The sequence below is a fragment of the Ipomoea triloba genome, chromosome 12, assembly GCF_003576645.1.
Source record: "Ipomoea triloba cultivar NCNSP0323 chromosome 12, ASM357664v1".
Lineage (NCBI taxonomy): Eukaryota > Viridiplantae > Streptophyta > Magnoliopsida > Solanales > Convolvulaceae > Ipomoea > Ipomoea triloba.
In genome coordinates this window covers 11,370,362-11,392,777 of record NC_044927.1, presented here as the reverse complement: position 1 = coordinate 11,392,777, position 22,416 = coordinate 11,370,362, and the positions used below count along the sequence as shown (strand labels likewise).

The 22,416-nt window shown below is 38.4% G+C and overlaps 2 protein-coding genes and 1 pseudogene across 2 annotated transcripts; all 3 read left to right on the top strand.

Annotated features, from left to right (window-relative positions):
• Window positions 1-5,538, top strand: part of LOC115999361 — a 6,861-nt pseudogene extending 1,323 nt beyond the window's left edge.
• Window positions 5,539-11,852: 6,314 nt separating this feature from the next.
• On the top strand, window positions 11,853-13,409 carry LOC115999360. The gene is made up of 2 exons (XM_031239216.1): window positions 11,853-12,659; window positions 12,813-13,409. The coding sequence occupies exons 1-2, from the start codon at window positions 11,853-11,855 to the stop codon at window positions 13,407-13,409; spliced, it is 1,404 nt and encodes a 467-aa protein (XP_031095076.1).
• A 2,011-nt stretch (window positions 13,410-15,420) lies between these two features.
• On the top strand, window positions 15,421-17,151 carry LOC115999359. The gene has a single exon (XM_031239215.1). It carries the CDS (start codon window positions 15,421-15,423, stop codon window positions 17,149-17,151), a length of 1,731 nt encoding a protein of 576 aa, XP_031095075.1.
• Window positions 17,152-22,416: the final 5,265 nt, after the last annotated feature.

Below are 22,416 nucleotides of genomic sequence, written 5' to 3'. Positions count from 1 at the left end.
TTTTTTTTTTTTTTTTTTTTTTTTTTTTTTCATTTATGGCTTGTATGGTAGATTAATAGTTGGTTATGGAAAAAGCAGAAGGTACTTGAGCAGTATGCATAGAAAAAGCCAATAACTTCAATTTTTAAAATTAAATCATTAGGCATGCATTCAAAAAAACTAACTTGTATACAATACTTGTTATAGAGAAAGGGAGTAGCATATAAGTACTGCTAGTTAATAGTCATATGCTCCGCCACAACCCACAATGTCTCGGTCACTTGTGATTGCAAGCACTACACTCACTCCACACAATGTTGTAACTCATTCCAGACAATATTGGATTTGGAGAACTTCTTGCTTTTCGTTTTCAGCTTAGTTTCTACTTTATTTTCCCCCTTACAAAGTTAAAATTTGACTCTCTCATGCTTCATTCCGAATACAGCTGGTGGATAGATCCTCAATGTTTTGTTTCTGTCTTTGCTTTTTTTTTTTTTCAATGTAAAAGGAAAAGGCCTGCCTTCATTCACAATGAGCAACAAATTGAATGCTCCTCGATCACCACATCTGTCAAACTATTTCTTCTTATGGTTAGTTATTCCATTTTCCATGTACATTCAAGTATTCTATTCTTTCTCCTATGGTAATTACTTCTAGGATAAGTAATTATATTGTCCGTTTTATGTATACTTGCCTTATATTCTGAATAAGGACTAATGTTGAAAATTGTATGCAAAAAAACTACTTAAGTTTTTGCTTGAATGAATCATTGTTGAGAGCTTGAATTGTTTAAGCAGCTAGTTTGGCCACTTTTGATGGAAGAGACAGATCAACTAATTTGACTTTATCAGTAAGATTTTCTGTAATGTGCTCTCTCCTCTTACTTTCACTCATCTGATTTCCGAAAATTAGCCTCTTAGTAATATAAAACTATATGCAGTGTTTTCAAGTAGCTGAAGAAAAGATTAGGAAATTGTTCGACATTGTTGAACTTTCTGTTTCTCCGATCCATACGACACTGCATGGGTAGCTATGTTCCCTTCTCCACATTCCCCTGGAATGCCCTGTTTCCCAGAGTGCGTGGATTGGGTGCTAAATAATCAGAATCAAGATGGATCATGGGGTGTTCATCACACTCTTCCCATGTTTCTTAAAGAAACTCTCTTATCAACTCTGGCATGTGTTCTTGCACTGAAAAAATGGGATGTTGGTGAGGAACAAATCAATAAAGGTAATAACTTGCATTCTACTTGGTGAGCTCTATTTATTTATTTATGTTAATGGTGTCATACATCACATCTTGTAGGTTTACATTTCATTGAGTTAAAATTTTACATCTGCTGCTGATAATGGCCAACTTTGCCCCACTGGATTTGATATCATATTCCCCGGAATGCTCAACTATCTTAATGATTCATCTTTGAAGATCAACTTAGAACCAACAACTCTAAATGCACTACATCATAAGAGGGATGTGGAGCTCAGCAGGTATATTAATTAATAATTAACAAAGCCTATTTCCGAGGACACAGTTTTCAGTTGAATAAGGTCTTATCTGATTATGTGCATTGTGCATATGATCTAGTTTAGTATTTAGGTGGACCAGTCCAAGTTGAACTAATTATTGCATAATAAAGAAGCTAAAGCATGCAAACAATCTTACACATGTCACACATATGTAGATTCTCTTAAATAGTCATATGTGCTTTGAAGAAAAAAAAAAGTGGTAGATTTAGGATAGATTAAGCAATCAACTGGCATGATTCCAAAGAAGGCCTCTTCTTATCTATCTTTGTGTTTAGGATAATAAACACCAACACTTTTCATTCATAATGTCTTTCTTGATTTAGGTGCATGGGAAGCACCTCAAAGGTGCTTGAGGCTTACCTTGCTTATGTATCGGAAGGATTAGGACCTCTGATCTGCAAGACTGGGAAATGTCTATGAAGTATCAAAGGAAGAATGGCTCCTTGTTCAATTCACCTTCTACTACAGCTGCCACTTTTATTCATAACCACGATCCTGGTTGTCTTAGTTACCTACATTCTGTATATATTGAAGATGTTTGGGAACAAAGGTACATCTGCCATCATTGGCAGGTCTGTATTTCCATTCTTACATTGCAGCACATTAGTATAATTTTCTGCCTTGATCTTTCAGTTTCAACAGTCTACCCTCTTGATGTGTATGCACGACTTTGTGTCATTGATAATGTTGAGAAATTGGGGATTAGTCGCCATTTCAGTAAGGGAATAAGAAATGTGTTGGATGAAACATACAGGTAGCTTTCTCAAACCTCAATCATTAATTACTACAATGTTCTGCTATATGGAACATATTTTATGTTAGACCAGCTTCTAGATTCTGGCTATGTTTGGCGAACCTAGCTGAAAGTTGAAAAACTATAAGCTAGTAGCTGAAATCTGAAGAGCTGTTGAGCTAGCTGTTATGCTTAAAAGTGTTTGGTAAAATTAATGTTCAAACACACAAATGTCAAATTGAAATTACAAACAAACATATTGAAGAGAAAAGACCAAAAGGATTTTAATTGGGATGGGTAAAAGATGTCATTTATTTAAAATAATAAGGATAAAAATGGAAAAAGGTTAAGAAGCTTCTAGATTTTTTGAAAAGCTACCTAAAATAGCTTTTCAACATAAGCTCTTATTTTAATCTACTAGCTTATTTTGGGAACATTACCAAACAGAGCTTATAGCTTATTAGTAGCTTAAAATAAGCTATAAGCTCCTAAATAAACTTTGCCAAACAGAGCCATCTATGTTGAGCTTTTTCTTGCCCATTACTTTCTTTAAGCTCTTATTGTTACAAACTATAACATTAGTTCCCCCACTCCGCCTCAACTTGTGCTATGGCATTCAGGATATTGTGAACAAATGGCTACAGCATCCCTTCAGCTGGTACTCATCCATTTGTAACAATACCAGGTTTCTCTTTTCTCATGGAATATATCTAGATGGTCTGAAAAGTTTGATAGATTAGTTGTTCTGTAGTGTAGGTCCTGTATCTAAATTTCTGGACAAGAGTGAGTATCAACAGTATTGCTTGTGGATGTCCAGAGGATGTATATGCTATACTGGATCTCTATCAAGCACTAGAAGTACTATGTAATTCAGATGAATATGTTTCTGAGAAACATAGCAGGTGGTATGAGAATTTGAGACAGGAACTTTCCAGTGATTCTCTTTTTTCAGATATCCATACAAGACAGATCCATAAACAGGTATTTTCCGTAATTCCTGAGTCCCAAAGCAGCTTCAAGAGTTAATTATTGTGTCATCCCTTTTAGTTGATTCGAGTTAAAAAGGGGGCAATGAGCTACTTTGTCATTTGTAGGTGGAGGATGTTCTTAATTTTCTTTTCTATGCAAATTTAGAACGAATTGCCAACCGGAGGTATATAGAGCATTACAATGTGGAGAATACAAGATTTTCCAAAACTTCATATTGGTAGTGCTCTTTACTTCCGTACAAAGTATGTATTGTTTCTTGAATATGGTTGGTAGATCACTGACTAATTAAATTGCCTCTATTTCCTTTCACGTTGCCCATAGTTCATCAAACTTTAGCAATAAAGATTTCCTAACTCTTGCCGCAGAGGATTTCAACCTTTGTCAATCTATACATCGTGAACAACTAAAACAGCTTGAAAGGTGAGGATATGAGGTGTTTCTTGGCCCTATTCTTTTGTAGGCAATTCATTAGAGTGAGATCAGTTGGAAGTATGTCCGAGCAATTTTAAAGGAATTAAGCATTGTCAAATTTAGGCCTTCCTACTCCTTTCTTTTTCTCTGCCAATTTATTTTTGCTTCATGTTATAATTCATTCCTTCCCCTTGATCATGCTATAACTCTTTCGAGGATGGTGTTTTTACTATGACAACAGGTGGGTAGTAAAAAACAGATTGGATACGCTGAAGTTTGCAAGACAAAAGTCTGCGTGCGTACTGTTACTTTTCAGCTGCAGCAACGCTTTTTCCTCCAGAACTATCTGATGCCCGGCCGTATTTCATGGGCCCAAAATGGTGTATTGACTACTGTGGTAGATGACTTCTTTGATGTTGGGGGTTCTATAGAGGAATTAAAGAACCTTATTCTGTTGGTTGAAAAGTAAGTATTCCCTTTTAGCTGATCTTTTGGTTTGCTATTCAATCTTTCCGTGGCTTTGATAAAATTCTGGGTGACGAGGGAAACCTGACCTTTAAGTCTGTAACCACTACCCAAGGGTGTGCACGGGGTAAACCTCGCCTTGCCTTGTGACAACTAGCTCAAACCAAGAGAAGGTCAATAGGTCGCTCCCGTTGAGAGTCGAACTTGTAACATTGTGGTTATCAAGGGCAATAGGAGTTGATAAAATTCTAATTCTATGAAGTATTGTGTCATGCCCGCAGGTGGAACCGAAATGTGAGCACTGACTGCTGTTCAGATCATATTTTCTGCACTTCACAGCACAATTTCTGAGATTGGAGAGAAAGCATTTAGATGGCAAGAACGGGATGTGATGAGCCACATAATTGAGATAGTGAATCCATATTACTTACCAAAATTTGTGTTTATTTTTGCATTCATGTTACTGCTAATATAACCTATCTGCAACATTATTCTCAGAAATAATTTATTTGTTTTATCTCCCTCTTGGATATATATACCAAATGATATGATGGTGATTTCGAGCTGCATCAACTATTCAAGTTCCTACTTTGAGGCTATGACATCTTTGGTAACCCAAAAAGATAATTTATTGTGATTTGCAGTGGCTGAATTTGCTGAACTCCATGTTAAGAGAAGCTGAATGGACAAAAGACATGACTTGGATGACTACATGGAAAACGGTTATGTCTCGTTTGCCTTGGGACCTATCGTCCTACCAGCCCTTTATTTAGTCGGGCCAAATCTCTGCCAGGAGATCACCCTGAATACCACCATCTATTCAAGCTAATGAGCACTTGCGGCCGTCTTCTAAACGACTTCCGTGGTTTCGAGGTAGATACATTCATGCAACAACATGTACTCCTAGAATTTCATGTTTCTCGCGTCTCCGAGTAAGTTGTCAACGTGCTTTAATTTGTTGCAGAGGGAGTCGAAGGAAGGTAAACTGAACGCTCTTTCATTGCGGGAATGGCAGTGTGACTGAAGAAGCAGCCATTGGAGAAATGACCCATATGATTGATCGATGCCAAAAGGAGAGAGCTGCTGAGACTGGTCCTCCAGGATAGTGTGGTTCCAAGAGATCAGATTGCAAAGATCTGTTCTGGAAAATGAGCAAAGTGGTGCACCAATTCTATGTTAAAGATGATGGCTTCACTTCACAAGTGTTGATTGGAACGTACTGTGAAGTCAATTCTCCATGATCCCATTGACCTCCATCTGATATAAATGGACTGTGGGTAGGATAGAAGTGTGCTTAATAAGCTTATTCTGTTAAATAATTGTCACCTCCCCGTTATCTGCTGCGTGTGTTTGGTTCGAAAATGGAAATCAAATAGTTGGTAATTGAAATGGGTTTTTGGTGAAAGTATTGAGCATGTTTGGTACTAGTTGAAATTGGCATGATTATCAATATTGATTTTTTTTTTATATATAATCTTAATGTATGACCCTATAATCGGAATAAAGGTCTTAAAAATACATAAACAAAAAATCAAAGCAATTGATCTTAAAAATGACAATGAAGTGAGTAGGCAATGCAACAACGAGAGATGAGTGAGGAGGTGACGAAATGAGGAGAGATAAGTGAGGAAGTGATGAAATGAGGAGGAATAAGGTTGAACTAATGGAATGATACTCGATTTAAATTAGGTAATGAGTTTTGTAATTATAGGGGTAATCAAATCCACTTGTGTTTTAAAACGTTCTTGTTTGGAGAGTTTTATGAAGGAGTTGCTTTTATAAATGTTCTAAACATGCACTCCTTGCCTTTGAACATTCTGATCTAACATCAAGAAAACAACTACGTTCAAATGCCCCATAAATTTGGTTAAATACGACTTTTGCTAAGGTTATTTTTCCTATAAATTTATCAATTTTATCAATAAGATTTGAATGATACCTATAAATTTTTTGTTGAGGAAATTGTTCATTCATAAGAGGGGAAATTACCAATTTGGTCCATCGACTATTGCGAAATTACCAATTTGGTCTTCAATAATTTTTCGTGACCAATTAAGTCCCTCGACTTTGAAAAATTTAACCAATTTGGTCCTCCGTTTATTTTGCCGTTAAACATCCGTTAAATCGGGACTAAATTGATAATTTTGCTATAGTCAAGGGACCAAATTGGTAATTAAGAACGATCTTGTAACCGGGTATTCTGGATCAATGTTTGACCAAGCTCAAACCAACTATGACTAGTTAGCCGAGTAAAAGGTATCGGGAAAAGCATTCCCACCTATGATCGATAAAATCAATAGAGGTCCCCGCCCGGACCATGAATAAATCCAATCCCTTGATTGGTAAGACTTGATCGCTAGATCTCATTTTAAAATCCAATCCCTCGATTGGTAAAACCCGATCCCTAGATCGGTAAAATTTGGTCCCTTAATCATGCTAGAGACTAAATCCTAGATCGCGAGTAAATCTAATCCCTTTAATGGAAAAACTGAATCTCTAAATCGTGATTAGGTTCGACCTCCCGACCATAACTAATAATCCAGTCACTAGATCGGTAAAATTCAACCTCTCAATCGTATCGCAAATCCGATCCCTAGATCGGTAGAGTTCAGGCAACCCTTATAGTCCAAAAAACTATGTTTAAGGTTGTACTCTTTTTTCCTTAGCTAAGGTTTTTTTCCCACTGGGTTTTTTCTTAGTCTAAGGTTTTTAACGAGGCAATCAGCGTACGTCAAGGACTGTGCGATCAGTTTTTCCAGCTCGAACTCTTCCTCGTTGGCACTTAAGGTTGTGCTCTTTTTTCCTTAGCTAAGATTTTTTCTCATTGGTTTTTTTCTTAGTCTAAAGTTTTTAATGAGGCAACCGTCGTAAGTCACGGACTGTGTGGTCAGTTTTTTTTACCCTGAACCCTTCCTCATTANGATAGGGAATATACCTCGGTTTTACCTCTTTATACGTTCATGCTCTCGTTTTGTGGTTGGGTCGAAGTCCAACGGTTCTGGTCAAAGTCAAAGTCAGCGGGTTATCTTTTAGTCCTATACAAAGGACATTAGTTCTTCAATTAAGGAGACCCTCCCCTTGGGCTCTCTCTCTCTCTCTCTCGAGAGAATACTCTTTTACTTCCTCTCCACTCTCTCTCTCTAGATGTCATCTCTCTATGAGCATTCAACAGNGGGGGGGGGGGGGGGGGGGGGGGGGGGGGGGGGCTACTTGATAGGGAATATACCTCGGTTTTACCTCTTTATACGTTCATGCTCTCGTTTTGTGGTTGGGTCGAAGTCCAACGGTTCTGGTCAAAGTCAAAGTCAGCGGGTTAGCTTTTAGGCCTATACAAAGGACATTAGTTCTTCAATTAAGGAGACCCTCCCCTTGGGCTCTCTCTCTCTCTCTCTCGAGAGAATACTCTTTTACTTCCTCTCCACTCTCTCTCTCTAGATGTCATCTCTCTATGAGCATTCAACAGAGATTGAATAAAAGAGCTTCTTCAAGCCTAATTCTTGGATTTTTCTCTTCTTTGTTCAGACAATTTCCATATTCATCATATACATGCTAAATACATGCATGAATTTACTTCATCAGTTGGGTTTCAAACATGTTAGGAACAAGTGTATATTAATTAGATTTTGAGGATACCAAAAGACTTAGGAAATTTTAGTACCAAATTCATTTCATTTTCTTAGACTTAGGAATTATCTTCATTCAGTTCGAATAGTCTGAATTGTCACTCGAATGGTTACACCTCGGATAGTCATCAGATAGTCTACAAGGAGCTTCGAAGAGTTAAAGGATCGAAGAGTCAAGACGTCGAAGAATAGAAGACCGGAAGGTAGCAATGACCGAAGAGTGGAAGGCCCAACCTTGTCAAGTAATAAAGTGTCAAATAGTAAAGACAACTATTCGATTACGAAAGGTTACAAAGCTTAAGATTCGAAGATGTAATTCGAAAGGTAAGAGATGACCATTCGAAGAAATTGTTCGAGATATTCTCTAAGCAAACAATTCGAAAAACTTAAATAATAATAATAATAATAATAATAATAATAATAATAATAATAATAATTATTATTATTATTATTATTATTATTATTATTATTATTATACTTTAAAAATGAATTGAAATTTTAAAGATAAAAAAAATGTTGAATAACAAATATATATAACGGTAAGCTAGTAAAATCTATTTTGAAAGTGAAAAAAGATTACAAGATAAAAATATCTCTTCTATACTAAAAGAATATTTCAAATTTTTATATTAATTTTTTTTAAATTTACTTGTAGGTACATCTACAATGACGGACTTAGATATTTGATTTGATAAGGACCTAAGAGTACCATATTTGATATCAAAGACTAAAACCATCATATTTTACTACTGAGAATTTAAAAACACCATTTGAATTAATAGCCTACACATTTCAAAATGTTACTCCATACATAACTCCATTTTATAAAATAAAATAAATAGATAACACCAAATAAATATATTGAATTTTATCCAATTTGAACTAGTAACCTCGACATTTATATTATATTTTAACTAAAGATTATATTATAAAATTAAGAAATTTGATAAACAAAAATAATTAAAACCCAACTAGTATACTTTTAAACAACACATAAACTTATGAAAATATTGCCAAAATTTTCAGCTTCATAATCTCCTTCAAATAAATGGGAAGCTCTCACTGCTGAGGACTTCAAACAGCTCACCAATGGCAGGGGAGATATATAGCCAATGAAACGGTCCAAAACATTACAATCGCTTCTTGAAAATGTAATTTGAATTCTAAAAAATTAGTAATTAAGTTCACAAGTAGAGTAGTGCGAAGGAATCATGGCAATAATGAAGGCCACGAATTGTAATTATATGTAAGTTACAATGGACGTGGAGGAACTTTCAAAGAGAATTGGTGGGAAACATGGTAAAATCTGTACAACTCAGATAAAAATGCTAGAAGCCTAGAACTAATACGAAGATAATGCTGGATAGATACAAGTTAAACATGACTAATCAGCAAAATCAATTGACCTGGAAGTCTTCTTTGATGGGACAACCAGTCCTCTTTTCTCTAGGCTCTTGTATCGATCCCTTGCAAGGGTACTACATCCCTTTTTGCAACAGAATATACAAAACAAAAAGTGAATATGCTTGAAATTTTTTAATTTGCCTTAGCTTGAATCCAAACTAAAAGTCAAAGCTTCAATAAACTTCAAATAAATCAAATATTTGACAGCTTGTGAAAGTATACTGTGAATCAAAAGAAAAACCTTAAGTTGACTAAGTGATCTCTTCTGATAATATGAGTTGATGAAGGGAACCAGTGATCTCTTAATGTAGTTTCAAATGCTAAAAAATTCCATTGGAGTTGAATTGAAATTACTCCCAACCAAACGCCTTGTTAATGGATGGTGAGTACATAAATTTTCCTTTAGCCCCTTTAATTAAAGGCTAGTTACAATTTGATTCCTGTATTTATTTTAATGCATTTGACATTCCACTAAACAAATGATAAAATGCTTAAAAATAAATTTATTCATGAGCCTCAAAATTTTAAAGCTTAAAAAAAAGGGAGTTCATTACTAAAACAAATCATACGTCCAGAGGTCAATGCATACATGAGAGGGAGAAGAGAATCATACAACATGATCAAATAGAGAAACAATTTCCCTAATTATAAGATGGGAAATACGGTTCGCAAATTGTTTAATAAAACAGAAATTCAAATGATGATGAAAAAGTTCATTGTTTCTTTAATATATTTTATAATAACACTAGAAAAAAGTCAAGGAGCAATAGACTAAATTTCTTGAATATAATGATCCAATTGTTGACTTTTTAGTTAAGTTCGAGCCTCATGAATAGGCTACTCATGAATTTCCATAACTTTAGCTTCATGAGCATGAAAAACTATAGTTGTCAAAACGGGCCAGCTTGGCCCGTCTCGGGTTCGCCTAGAAACGGGCCGAATGGGGCGAGCCGATTCAACATGTTTTTTACATGGGTTAAGATTTATCCAACCCAACCCGTGGTTGGGCGGATTGACGGGGTAAACATGCCAGGCCTTTAGCCCTTTCTTTTTTTTTTTTTTAAAAAAAATTTTTTATGTTAAAATTTTTACATTTGTATAGCGTAATAATTGAACTCCCAACCTCTGAGTTAGCAACTAACACTATTTTCAATTAAACACATTAAACTTTTTGAACAAATACCATGTATGTGCTTATATATACATACGTACACACACACACACACACACACACACACACACACACATATATATATATAATATGCTTGTGAATGATCTAAATAAATATATAATTATAAAAAAATATTCAATAAGTGTCTTTAGCATACTTAATTGGTTTCAATAGCTAGTGTCAAATTAAATGAAAAGTCAAATGTTCAAGTTTTGTTATCAACAATATTAATACAATACTCAATCACACAACAATTTTGGGGGTGGGGACCGAAACCCATTTTGTTAGTATTAGAGTTAATGGCTACATCAACATTAATCTTGAGCTAATCCAACTGAGGTTTAAATCAACGAATTAAATAGCCTAAGAAACATTCCTCATAGTAATAATATTTCCACAATAAGCAAAGTAGGGGGTAATAACTTTATTGTTCCACAGACTATCATTCCTATTAGACCAAAGGCTCCAACAAATCATGATAAAAAATACAAGCCTCTTCCTTAGTTAAAGTGGACAGATTATGAAGAATCCAGTCATGGAATAAATGGTTACCTCAATACTGAAGAGGTTCCAACAAGTAGTAGCAATCTCACAGTCATCAGCAAAAATGTGGAATAGCACAAAGGTAGCAAGAGAGAGAACAACTAACATGTTAAGACTACATACATTAGATCAATAGTTGGTAAACAATGCGTGCACAATTGCCATAAAAAATCGTACTTTTTGGGGACGATCAAGTAATTGCACGTAACAGTCCATCTAAAGCCATCAAATAATGCATATCACTTGAAAGTATCATGTATTTACTCTTGACAATATAATTTCACTTTAAAGATAATTTTATATATCTTTGAAAGGTGGAATACTCTAAATAAGATTAATATCCCAATCCTCAACGATATCCATAAGAATATCAACATCTCATTTATATAGTTCAGTATTCATAAGAGAATCTACAATGATGGGGTGGGGAGAAAGACCAGATTGGATATGGATATGACCATCATTGTCATCAGGTAGCCAATGATCATACTAAACATTAATGGCTTTCCCATCTTCCACGCGCTATCTAAGACCCTCATTAGCTAAACTAAATGACCCGAGATCTAAACGGATCAACTTAACTCGTATAAATTAAAGGAATGAAATGGATAAACGAGTAGAATCATGGTAGTATTAGAGCTAGAATATTACAAAACAATTATTGTAGGAATTGAACATGATATTTGTAGGAAAATCATACATGAGTTATTTATAAAAAAGAAATCCTAACCAGAGTACAAGATCGCCATGGTAAGTATCCAAAAAAGCTAATTAAGGTATGGTATCATAATAACAACAATAAAACCTGATACAAAAGGGAATGAAGGGGGTTGCTGTTAAGATAGATTTCCATTCTTAACATTCAAGTCAATAAAACCGGACAATACCCTTGCTTCCAGAACATGGTTTCCAAGTTTAGTAATTACCATTCTTGTGCCATTACATAAACCAATTTACTGGTCAATGTCAAGGGGCGGCGTCTAAGCCGTTTCGTCGCGCCCTTAAAATGTTTGTTCGGTTGCATAATCCAGCCATTGTGTGTTTGTTAGAGCCTAAGGTGTCTGGAGATCAGGCCAACAGTATTTGCTCAAGCTTCGGGTTCGAAGAGTGGATTAGGGTGGAAGCTGTAGGGTTCTCAGGCGGGATATGGATCATGTGGAAAAATACCATAATAATTGAGGAGGTAGAGACACATCCACAGTTTATAACCATTCAGGTGGCCAATGATACCGAGGGTCCATGGGTGTTGTCTGTCGTTTATGGGAGTCCAAACCAAGGTTTAAGACGTAGGTTATTTGCAGAACTTTCGCAACACAACACTAGGGGGCAAGATCCATGGCTCGTAGCAGGCGACTTTAACTCGGTTGTGTCACAAGACAAGGTTAGTAACCCAGAATCGTTCTCCTTGAACAGATGTGTGGAGTTCAATGATTGGATTTTTCGAGAGGGCCTAATGGACTTGGGATTCACGGGACCCAAGTTCACTTGGGCTAGAGGGCAACACACCTCAACCTTTAAGGGTGCACGACTTGATAGAGTCCTTGGAAATGTGGAATGGAAGATAAAATTTTCTGAAGCTGTAGTTGAACATCTACCAAGAATAGAATCAGATCATACACCTCATTTAGTTAATACCAAGCCAGTTTCAACTAGAACAAATAGCAGGGGCTTTAGGTATAATTTAGCATGGGCTACTCACCCTACATTCCAGTTAGTAATTCAGCCGAATTGGGACAACAACAAGGAGGTGGAAATCAACAAGGAAAGGTTGGTAGTAGCACTAGACTCTTGGAACAAGACAATCTTTGGTAATGTATTCCACAGGAAGAAAAGAATACTTGCGAGAATTAAAGGGGTTCAGGACCGAATGGCTTATCAGATAAGACCCGAGTGGATCAAGCTTAACAAAAAATTAAGGCAAGAGCTAGAGGAAGTTTTTTTTCAAGAAGAACTGATATGATTTCAGAGATCAAGGGAGGAATGGATCAACTCCGGATACCGGAACACCAAGTACTACCACGTAGCTACGGCAATAAGGAATAGCCCTACAAAAATCACATCTCTTCGAGATGACCAAGGGTTCTGGATCACAGACGAGCATCAGTTAAAAGGGCATGTTCGACAATACTTTAAGGAACTGTTTTCAAAGGATTCAAATACAATATCTCTGGAACCCATGCTGGGCAACTTCCCTGTTCTAACCCAGGAGAATTGGAATGAAGTTAATCGACCATACACGAAGGAAGAAATAAAAGCTGCAATGTTCGAAATGTCTCCATCCAAAGCCCTGGGGCCAGATGGGTTTAGCGCTGGTTTTTACCAAACTTCTTGGGAAATCGTAGGGGACTCGTTAACACAATTTGCTCTAAAATTTTTTGCAGATGGACAAATGCCGAAAGGTTGCAATGACACACTCATCTCCCTAATCCCAAAAGTGTCTAACCCAAAAACGGTCACGCAGCTGCGCCCAATTGGCTTGTGCAACGTAACTTACAAATTATTGACAAAGGCCATGACGAACCGCCTGAAGGAGATGTCAAAAAAACTCATAGGATCACACTAGTCAAGCTTTGTACCTGAGAGGCAGATCACAGATAACATCCTTGTATACCAAGAGGCGTTGAATTCGATGAGAAATAAAAAAGGAGGATCAGGATGGATGGCGCTCAAAGTTGACTTGGAAAAAGCCTACGATAGACTATCCTGGGAATTCATCGAGGACACAATGCAGACCATCGGTTTCAATCAAAGTTGGAGAAGGAATGTCTTAGCTGGTCTGTCAACATCAAGACTAGCTGTTAACTGGAATGGAGAACGCTCAGAATGGTTTCAACCAGGACGCGGAATAAGACAGGGAGACCACATCTCACCTCTCCTCTTTGTTTTATGCATTGAGAGACTCAGTTTATTAATTAAACATTTTGTTAATACAGGGATCTGGAAAGGATTAAAGTTCACTAGACAAGGCCCTCATATTTCTCATTTATTTTTTGCAGACGATATGGTAATCTTTGGGGAGGCCACGACTAATCAAGCGAAGGTGATTAAGGAATGCTTGGACATATTTTGCAAAGCCTCGGGCCAGAAAGTTAACCTCCAAAAATCAGCATTGTTTTTTTTTTTCAAAAATACTCCAGCTGAGATGCAGACAAGGATTATGAACACATTGGGTGTCACAAAAGTGGAGGATTTGGGGAGATATCTTGGAGTCCCATCAGTTCATGGCAGAATCACAAAGGAATCCTTTGCTGGGATCCTCGGAAGAATTCAAACTAGACTTACAGGATGGAGATCAAAGACCTTGTCTCTAGCCGGAAGGCAAGTACTAGTACAGTCGGTGCTGTCAGCTATCCCATATTACTCGATGCAGTCCATGCTACTTCCAGTTGGGGTAATACGAACCATTGAAAAGTTAATTCGCAGCTTCCTATGGGGAAGCTCGGAGGGAAATAGGAAAACCCACCTTGTAAATTGGGATACTGTAACTCTACCAAAAGCCAATGGCGGCTTGGGGATACGCAGATTAGAGGAAATGAACCATGCTTTCTTGGCGAAACTAGGATGGAGGATCCTGTGGGACGAGAATTCCCTTTGGATACAAATCGTGAAGGCCAAGGTGGAACAGACTTTCTATCGAAGCATGATAGGAGGCCTACTCTACTTAACAGCTAGCAGACCAGATTTAAGTTTCGGAGTAGGAATATGTGCTAGATATCAAGCAAATCCCATGGAGACATATCTGAAAGCTGTAAAAAGGATCATCAAATATGCAAAAGGCACCATTGACCTAGGTCTATGGTACTCTTTTGATACAAACCATCACCTATCTGCTTATTGCGACGCGGACTGGGCAGGAAACATGGATGATAGAAAAAGCACATCAGGAGGGTGTTTTCTACTGGGAACAAACCTGGTGTCTTGGCTGAGTAAGAAACAAAGCTCAATATCACTATCAACAGCAGAGGCTGAATATATTGCTGCTGGAAGTTGTTGTACACAACTATTGTGGATGAAACAGATGCTAGAAGATTATGGGATAAAACAGACAACAATGACAATATACAGTGACAACAAAAGTGCAATAGACATTTCCAAAAATCCTGTTCAACATTCGCGTACTAAACACATTGACATCAGACACCACTTCATAAGAAAACTAGTTGAAGATGAAGTTGTATCCCTCACACACATTAGCACCGACAAACAGTTGGCCGATATCTTCACAAAAACACTAGATGGAAACAGATTCTCAAAGTTAAGATCTGAAATTGGCTTATGCCAAATATAGTATGTTTATCAAAAAAAAAAAAAAAAGCTTTTATTCCAGACATGTTCACATCCTCTTGACCGGCCCACCTACGGCCCAAACACCCCTCCAAGCCCACAAAATAAAAAACCCTTAGTAGCTTCTTCTCCAAAACACAAGCTCCCTCAACGACTCCATCTTCTTCCCCACGACATCACCATACCACTACCTCCCATCCACAAAATCAACATCTCTCAACATAGTAAGAACCCGCAACCAAATAAACTCAAGAACCTCAGGAAAAATACAAGAGACACCAACCACAGACATGAAAAGGTCAAAGAAAGCAAAACCTCAAGTACCTCGGAGGGGAACTTCACAAACCGAAGGGGTCGGCAGCTCCTCTGTTCCAGAGTGCACCGGCGACCCAGCCACCATCATCATGAACCCAGTGCCTGTGTCTCAAGTGTCGTTCCAAGAAATACAAGACAACAGAGCATCACTTGCCACAAATCTTGCATCTCCAGGTAACCCGATTCAACCCTCAGTCGAATATGGAGAAATAGCTAACCCTATGCCAATGGCGGCTGATTTAGGGGAAAATATGATTGTTAATCCAAGTGATGAACTTTATCAATCTCCATTGGCCCTCAATCGGGCGTGCCAACTACTAGATGAAGAATCGAAAGAAGAACGGGTAAATGCCCAAAAAGGGATTTTCACACCCAAACCTAGGGTTCCCAATTCGTCCCCCTCGGACACCTTTGAGAAGGACCTACACGCCTTCTCGGAAGATGAGAGAGAAACAGAGCCTCAGAATGAGGAAGTTGAGATAAATTTCCAACCCAGTATGTTAAGTACAGAACACCTCACAACTCATAATGTTGAAACCCTTGTTCCAACACCATCAACAAACAAAACACAAAGAAAAAGGAAGAGAGTAGATCCATTTGAAGGGGCAGATCCGCGGGCTAAAAGGCCTGAAGATTTCCAAATTTCAGCCAGACCTCATAGAAGAAAACCTAACATACCACCTCCAAGAAAACCAAAGACAAATAGGAAAAAGCAAAAAGAAACAAAAGAGGAGACCAGCTGGAATAGTGAGAAAGAAGCAAGTGAAACTGAAGAGATGTCAGAAAATGTGGGGTCAAGAACACGTGCAAGAAAATCACTAAGAAAACACACTGCCAAAGAAAAAGGAAAAAAGGTAGCAGAAGAAGACAGTGGTACACAAGTCAACAAATCAAACATGCCAAAACCCTACAGTAAAAAGTTTCTGACCAAACAGAATGCCACAAAATGGGAAAAATTCTCAACCAAAAAGATCATCAGTCAGAAACTTCTTGTGCTTGATAAAATGAAGGGCAATGAGCAGATCTCAAAAATCCTCATTCACAGTCAAATGCTCGGAACAGTGACAAACATTGAACCATATGAAGAAAGTGTCGTTCATGAATTTTACAACAATCTGGGGGCAGGAACATCAACCCCAAGTGATCCAATGTATGGAAAGGTCTACCTAAGAGGTAAATTCTATGACTTTACACCCTCCATGGTTAATGACTACATGGGCACCTCAAATATAGAAAACACTCCAAACATCACTAGTGAACAAGTTGCCCAAGAACTGACAGCTGGTAATGTAAGCTTTGATAAGAACAAAATCAAAGCAGCCTCACTGACAAGCAAGTATGCTATACTCCAGAAGATTGCTCTAGTCAACTGGATGCCATCACTCCATGAGAACACTGTTAAATGGAGTCTAGCAGAACTACTATACAAGATTGGTAAAGGAATAAAGGTCAACTTTGGAGAGATTGTGCACACCCAAATCATGAATTTGGTAGGAAATGGAACACCTAAAGCTTCTCTAATCTTCCCCAACCTGATTCACACACTGCTGGTCCAACAAACACTCAAGCAACAGAAACCCATAATTCCAGTCAAAGCACTCTTCATAACAGTCAAACTAAGGAAGGGAACACATCAAAACGACTTGACAACAACCACTCCAAAGGAAGATCCAACAGATAAAACCACTCTCCTAAAATACTTCTAGAAAAGACTAAAAGAAATAGAGAAAGAAGAGAAAAGGATCACAAGGAGAAATCTAGAACTCAAAGAAGAAAAAACAGAGGTACTACAGTGGCTGCAAGCACTAAAGAAAGACACAGAAGAAGAAAATAGTCAAGAAGAAAGACAAGAAGAAGAAGAAGAGACTCAAGGAGAAACCTCACTAAAGAAAGACACAGAAGAAAAGAATGGTCAAGAAGAAAGTCAAGAAGAAGAAGAAGAGACTGAAGGAAAAAATGTTGAAACCTCTGTTTCAACATCTTCAGAAACAGAAGAAAAGAATGGTTAAGACGAAAGTCAAGAAGAAGAAGAAGAAGAAGAGACTCAAGGAGAAAATGTTGAAACCTCTATTTCAACATCTTCAGGAAATTTTTGAGCAAAAAAGGGGGAGAAAAATTGTACTCTAGCTCTGGTTGGGTGTTGTATTTTGGCTAGTGGTTGGCTCTGGCTGGTTGTTTTTGCTTCTGGCTGGTTGTTTTATTATTATTATTTTTTTGTTGTCCTTTTGCTGACGATAGCTACTGCATTTCTTTTGCTGATCTGCTGTCCCGAAAAGAACAGTATGCAGTACTGGTCATTTTTTTTATAATTATGTTGGTAGGTTATGATGGTTGATTATGCTGATGTTAGCTACAGCATTTCTTTTGCTAATGTACTGTCCTGAAAAGAACAGTATGATGTTGCTAGTTACTGCATTGTTTTGATATGGTGGAATCAAGAATGCTGTGATGCCAACACTGATGTGTAGACTGGTGATTATGAAACTTCATTTTAACTGTCAAATGATCCAGATCTTTAACAAATATTGAAACCCGATGCTGATGAACCTACTGTGTAAATGAAGTCAATGAAGTTCCTTGTTGTTATTGCTATCAGTTCCTCTGTCCTTCCAAGACCACTATGACCTGAAGTCACAAAGACTCAAACAGAAGATTCATGACTCAACAAGACCAAAGAAGGAAATACAAGAGAATTAACTAAGGGGGAAAAATCAAGGTTTTTGCAAAAAATTTGACAAAGGGGGAAAATGTTGAATTAAAAATGTTTGTCTTAATTGTTGGCAAAAAGGAATCCCAATTCAAGTCAGAAAGGAGATCACAAAGGTTAAAGATCAAATCCCAAACAAACTAGGAATAAAACTAGTACTGTTGTTGTTCTGATTAGTTGGCTATTTAAAGAACCTCTCAACTAACCCAGGATCACGGATTCCCTAGCTAATCTTGAGAGGCATAAGAGAGTTTGAGAGGATTCTAAATTCCCCTAGAAAGTAGTACATGTGTTTAGGTTAGAATAGATTAGATAGGAGAAGATCAATCTATTGTGTAACTTCTGGTCCCAAAACTATGTACTTTGAATATTAAGCTTTTAGTGGATTTAGGCAAATTCTCAAGACTGAGAAGTGCCTCGCAGACTAGGGTTTTTCCCAAACTGTATTATCAGTCTCTTGTGTTACAACTGTTGTTTGAACATCTCTGTGTGCTGCGCATTACATTTTTCAAATGTGTTTCTGGAGTAATATAAATATGCACATAATGCTATATAAGTATGCACCTAAACAAAAAAAAAATGTACTTATAACAATGAAAAATGCACTATAAGAATAAACAATGTGCACTATTCGACTGAACAATGTGCACTTTTAGAAAACAATATGCACTGTTAGGTAGAACAATGTGCGCTGTAACCATTTGAACATATGATTGTGTATTTGACTTATTTTTTCTTTTTCCTTGTAAGTCCTTTTAGTTTAAAAAAAATTTAAATAATAGACTACATTAAGAAATTAAACATTTATACAAAAATTCACTTAAAGATATGAAAATATGCACTAGAAGAATGAACAATGTGCACTGTAAGACTGGACAATGTGCACTTTTAGGTGAAACAATATGCACTGTTAGGTGAAACAATATACTCTTTGCCCAGGACAGTTGAGAATCCATCAAATTTCGGAGAACATAATTTCACCAATTAAACTACTTGATCTGGGCCACTGTTAGGAACATCATGTAATAGGTTTTGATGATACCAACNTGATCCAGTACAGGGTATTGTTGAGGAACCACGACAGGTGGTTCGAGAGGTAGATATTCCAGCAGCTGAAGATCTAGACTGTGTGGTGGCTGCTGATGATCAGGGCACTGTGGTCAGGAACCCAGTGCAAGCTTTTCTGAATGATGGGTTGACACATGATCTCTCGGTTGTTCGAGAGATAACTGAACAAGCTGTGGAGTGTGCATCAGCAACAGAAATCCTACCTGCTGACTCTGATGAGCTGAATGCTGAAATCACATCTCGATTGAATCAAAGTGTTGAGAATGTATCGAGTTTGGACGACTTCTCCAGAGTACTTCGCTGGATCAACTGGAGCGTGTTGTAAGCAAACAGATAGATCAGAAGCAGGCACGAGACAACTCTGGAGGAATAAGGGTCTACGAGACATCAACTAAGTCTCGAGACACAAGCCGACGAGCTTCAAAACCGTGCCCATGAGATGCAAGTAATNTCACATCTCGATTGAATCAAAGTGTTGAGAATGTATCGAGTTTGGACGACTTCTCCAGAGTACTTCGCTGGATCAACTGGAGAACAGGTCCCTTTGATTAATTGATCTCANAGCTGAATGCTGAAATCACATCTCGATTGAATCAAAGTGTTGAGAATGTATCGAGTTTGGACGACTTCTCCAGAGTACTTCGCTGGATCAACTGGAGAACAGGTCCCTTTGATTAATTGATCTCAAGAGCAGCAGAGATGGAGGCTGAGGAACGATTTGCACTAAACTGGTTAGATCTCACTGAAATCCCAGCCGACGAGCTTCAAAACCGTGCCCATGAGATGCAAGTAATCAGGAGTAATCTTGGTCGATCTGACAAAGGAAAAGGCATAGCTGTTGATGCACAAGAAGATGAAGCCGAGCCTGAAGAAGATCCTGAACTAGATGCTCAATTTCGAGAGGATATCAGGCTTGCCACAGCTATATCCTTGGGACAAAGTGTAGAACACACGAGAGGTCCAGGAGAGACCTCTGGGGTTGCTCGAGATGATGCTGACACTCCTACTCCAACTGCAGCAATCCCCTTGTCCCAAGTGAGTGAATCTGCTCTAGAAGACCAGGTAGCTTCGAGAGGTGAATCCGAGACCTCTGAAGCACATGAGGTGGCACCTAACTCTGTCTTACTACTGCCACCACCTGAGTCCACACCCTCGAATGCAACAGATGAAGCTCAGACAGTTCGAGAGGGTGAAATTTTGTTGCTCCAACTCCCAGGCTTTCCCATCGATATGGTTAATAGGGAAAGGTGGAGTGCACCAGCTGCTCCTGAGATAATAGATATTCCAGATTCACCAGAGCATACTGAAGTGCAAACAAGTGAGCAACAAGAGCAGAATGAGGAGAACCCTGCTGGTTCGAGAGTTGAGGTTCAAGAAGGTGGAAACCGGGAAGCACCTGCCGATGAATCAACTCCTCCAGTAGATGATTACGTTCCCAACACTGGTTCGAGAGGTAGTGTTGAGGGGGAACCTCAATCAGATGGAAACCGGGAAGCATCTGATGCAGAGACTCCCACCTTGGCCAATCCTACCTTACCAGCAGCTGAAGCTGAGGCTCCAGGTTCGGGAGGTGAAGAGCAAGAAGTGATCCATCCCTCAGGTGGAAACCGGGAAGCACCTGATATGGAGCTACCTTCGAGCTCTGATCCCAGTGTCCCTGCTGAACCTCAGGAAGTCAGTCGAGAGGTGGAATCACGAATGCAAGTCATGGGTGGAAATCTGGAAGCACCCAAGTCCCCTCCGACTAGAGGTACCACTCAATCTTCTTCTCCTTCTTCTTCTGACTTTGATCAACAGGCCGAACGAGCTTTCATTGGCGAGGTGCGTCAATTCATGACTGATCAATCTCAGAGGATGGCTCAACTTGAGCATGTACTTGCTGTTGTTCGAAACGCTGCAATACCTGTGACTGGCTCCGGTGACTCCCAAGCAAATCACAAAGAACTTCTCGAACAAGCAGTGTGGGCTGAGAATGCAGCACAAAGGGCTGCGGATGAGGCTGCGGTAGCTCGAGCAGAGACTGAAAGGATGAGAACTGAATTCGCCGAGTTACGAGCAGAACTTCAAGCCCACCAACGCTCAAGTGAACTTCGACAGGATGTAATACAAACCATACTCACTGACCTGTCGCACCAAATGCCTGCCCAAATCCATGCACTCTTCGACGGTTTGTCCTCCTTACTTTCCCTCCGCTATGATGCCAACAAGGGGGAAAAGAAGACTCAGGGAGGGACTTCAACCAGCAAGAAGAGGGCGGCAAGTGAACCAGCTGGACCTCCTCCTCCTCCAAAAGTTCCAAAGTCAACAAGAAAACAAATGGAGGAAGCTGAAAGAGCAGATATGTTAAGGATCCAGCGTTCACTGGAAATAGGAGAAAGAAGAGAAGAAGACAAGGAAATCAGAAGAAAGAAACAAGAACAACAAACAGCCAAAGAGAAGAGAGACAAGCTACTCCTACAGAGCTACAAGGCAGGGACCAAAGAAGACTCAAACGAATATCTTCATGGAATCATAGTAAGTCTTCTTACCAAAACTGACTTAGCTCTTCATAGCGGTCTCACTCTTCCGGAATGCATCGAATGGTGGAGAGATGGGGTGATTGAAGGCAACTTCATAGGTGAAGCCTTTGTCAATTACCTTCACCTGGATATATCAAACGAATATCTAGAGCAGGTGAACTTTGAAGACCTCCACAAGACACGAGCAGCCATAAACGAGAAGAGGAAAGCGAATAAGCAGTAAGCTCTCGATGTCTACATGCATTCGAATTTGATGTTGTTCTTTATCTTCTCTCTTTTCTACTAAAGCCCTGTAAAACACTCCTGTTATGATAATATATATATCTTTTGTTGGGGTGTTGCGTGAGTTTGGTTATTCTTGCTTTAGTAGATCAGTTGTCAAACTTACCATATGCGCTGAAAATAAAATCAATGCTTTTTCTTTTTCAAATCAGCCATATAAGTAAGTATAAGTGTTGGCATCATCAAAAAGGGGGAAATTGTTAGGAACATCATGTAATAGGTTTTGATGATACCAACTGTTAAGTAAGAATCCCCAAGTCTCGATACATAGGCAAAACAATGTAAGTTCGATAAGTAAACTAAGAGCGAAAATACAACCGGGTAATTTGAGCTCAACTCGGGAAATATTTAAGCTTAAGGTAAACTTGTTTGAACAACTTAGAAGTTTTCGTGTT

Coding starts and splice junctions, on each gene's coding strand:
- LOC115999360 (XM_031239216.1), top strand. CDS start 11,853: ATGTTTGTTCGGTTGCATAATCCAGCCATTGTGTGTTTGTTAGAGCCT. Junction 12,660..12,812: donor ACAAGACAATCTTTGGTAAT/GTATTCCACAGG, acceptor ATATGATTTCAG/AGATCAAGGGAGGAATGGAT.
- LOC115999359 (XM_031239215.1), top strand. CDS start 15,421: ATGAAAAGGTCAAAGAAAGCAAAACCTCAAGTACCTCGGAGGGGAACT.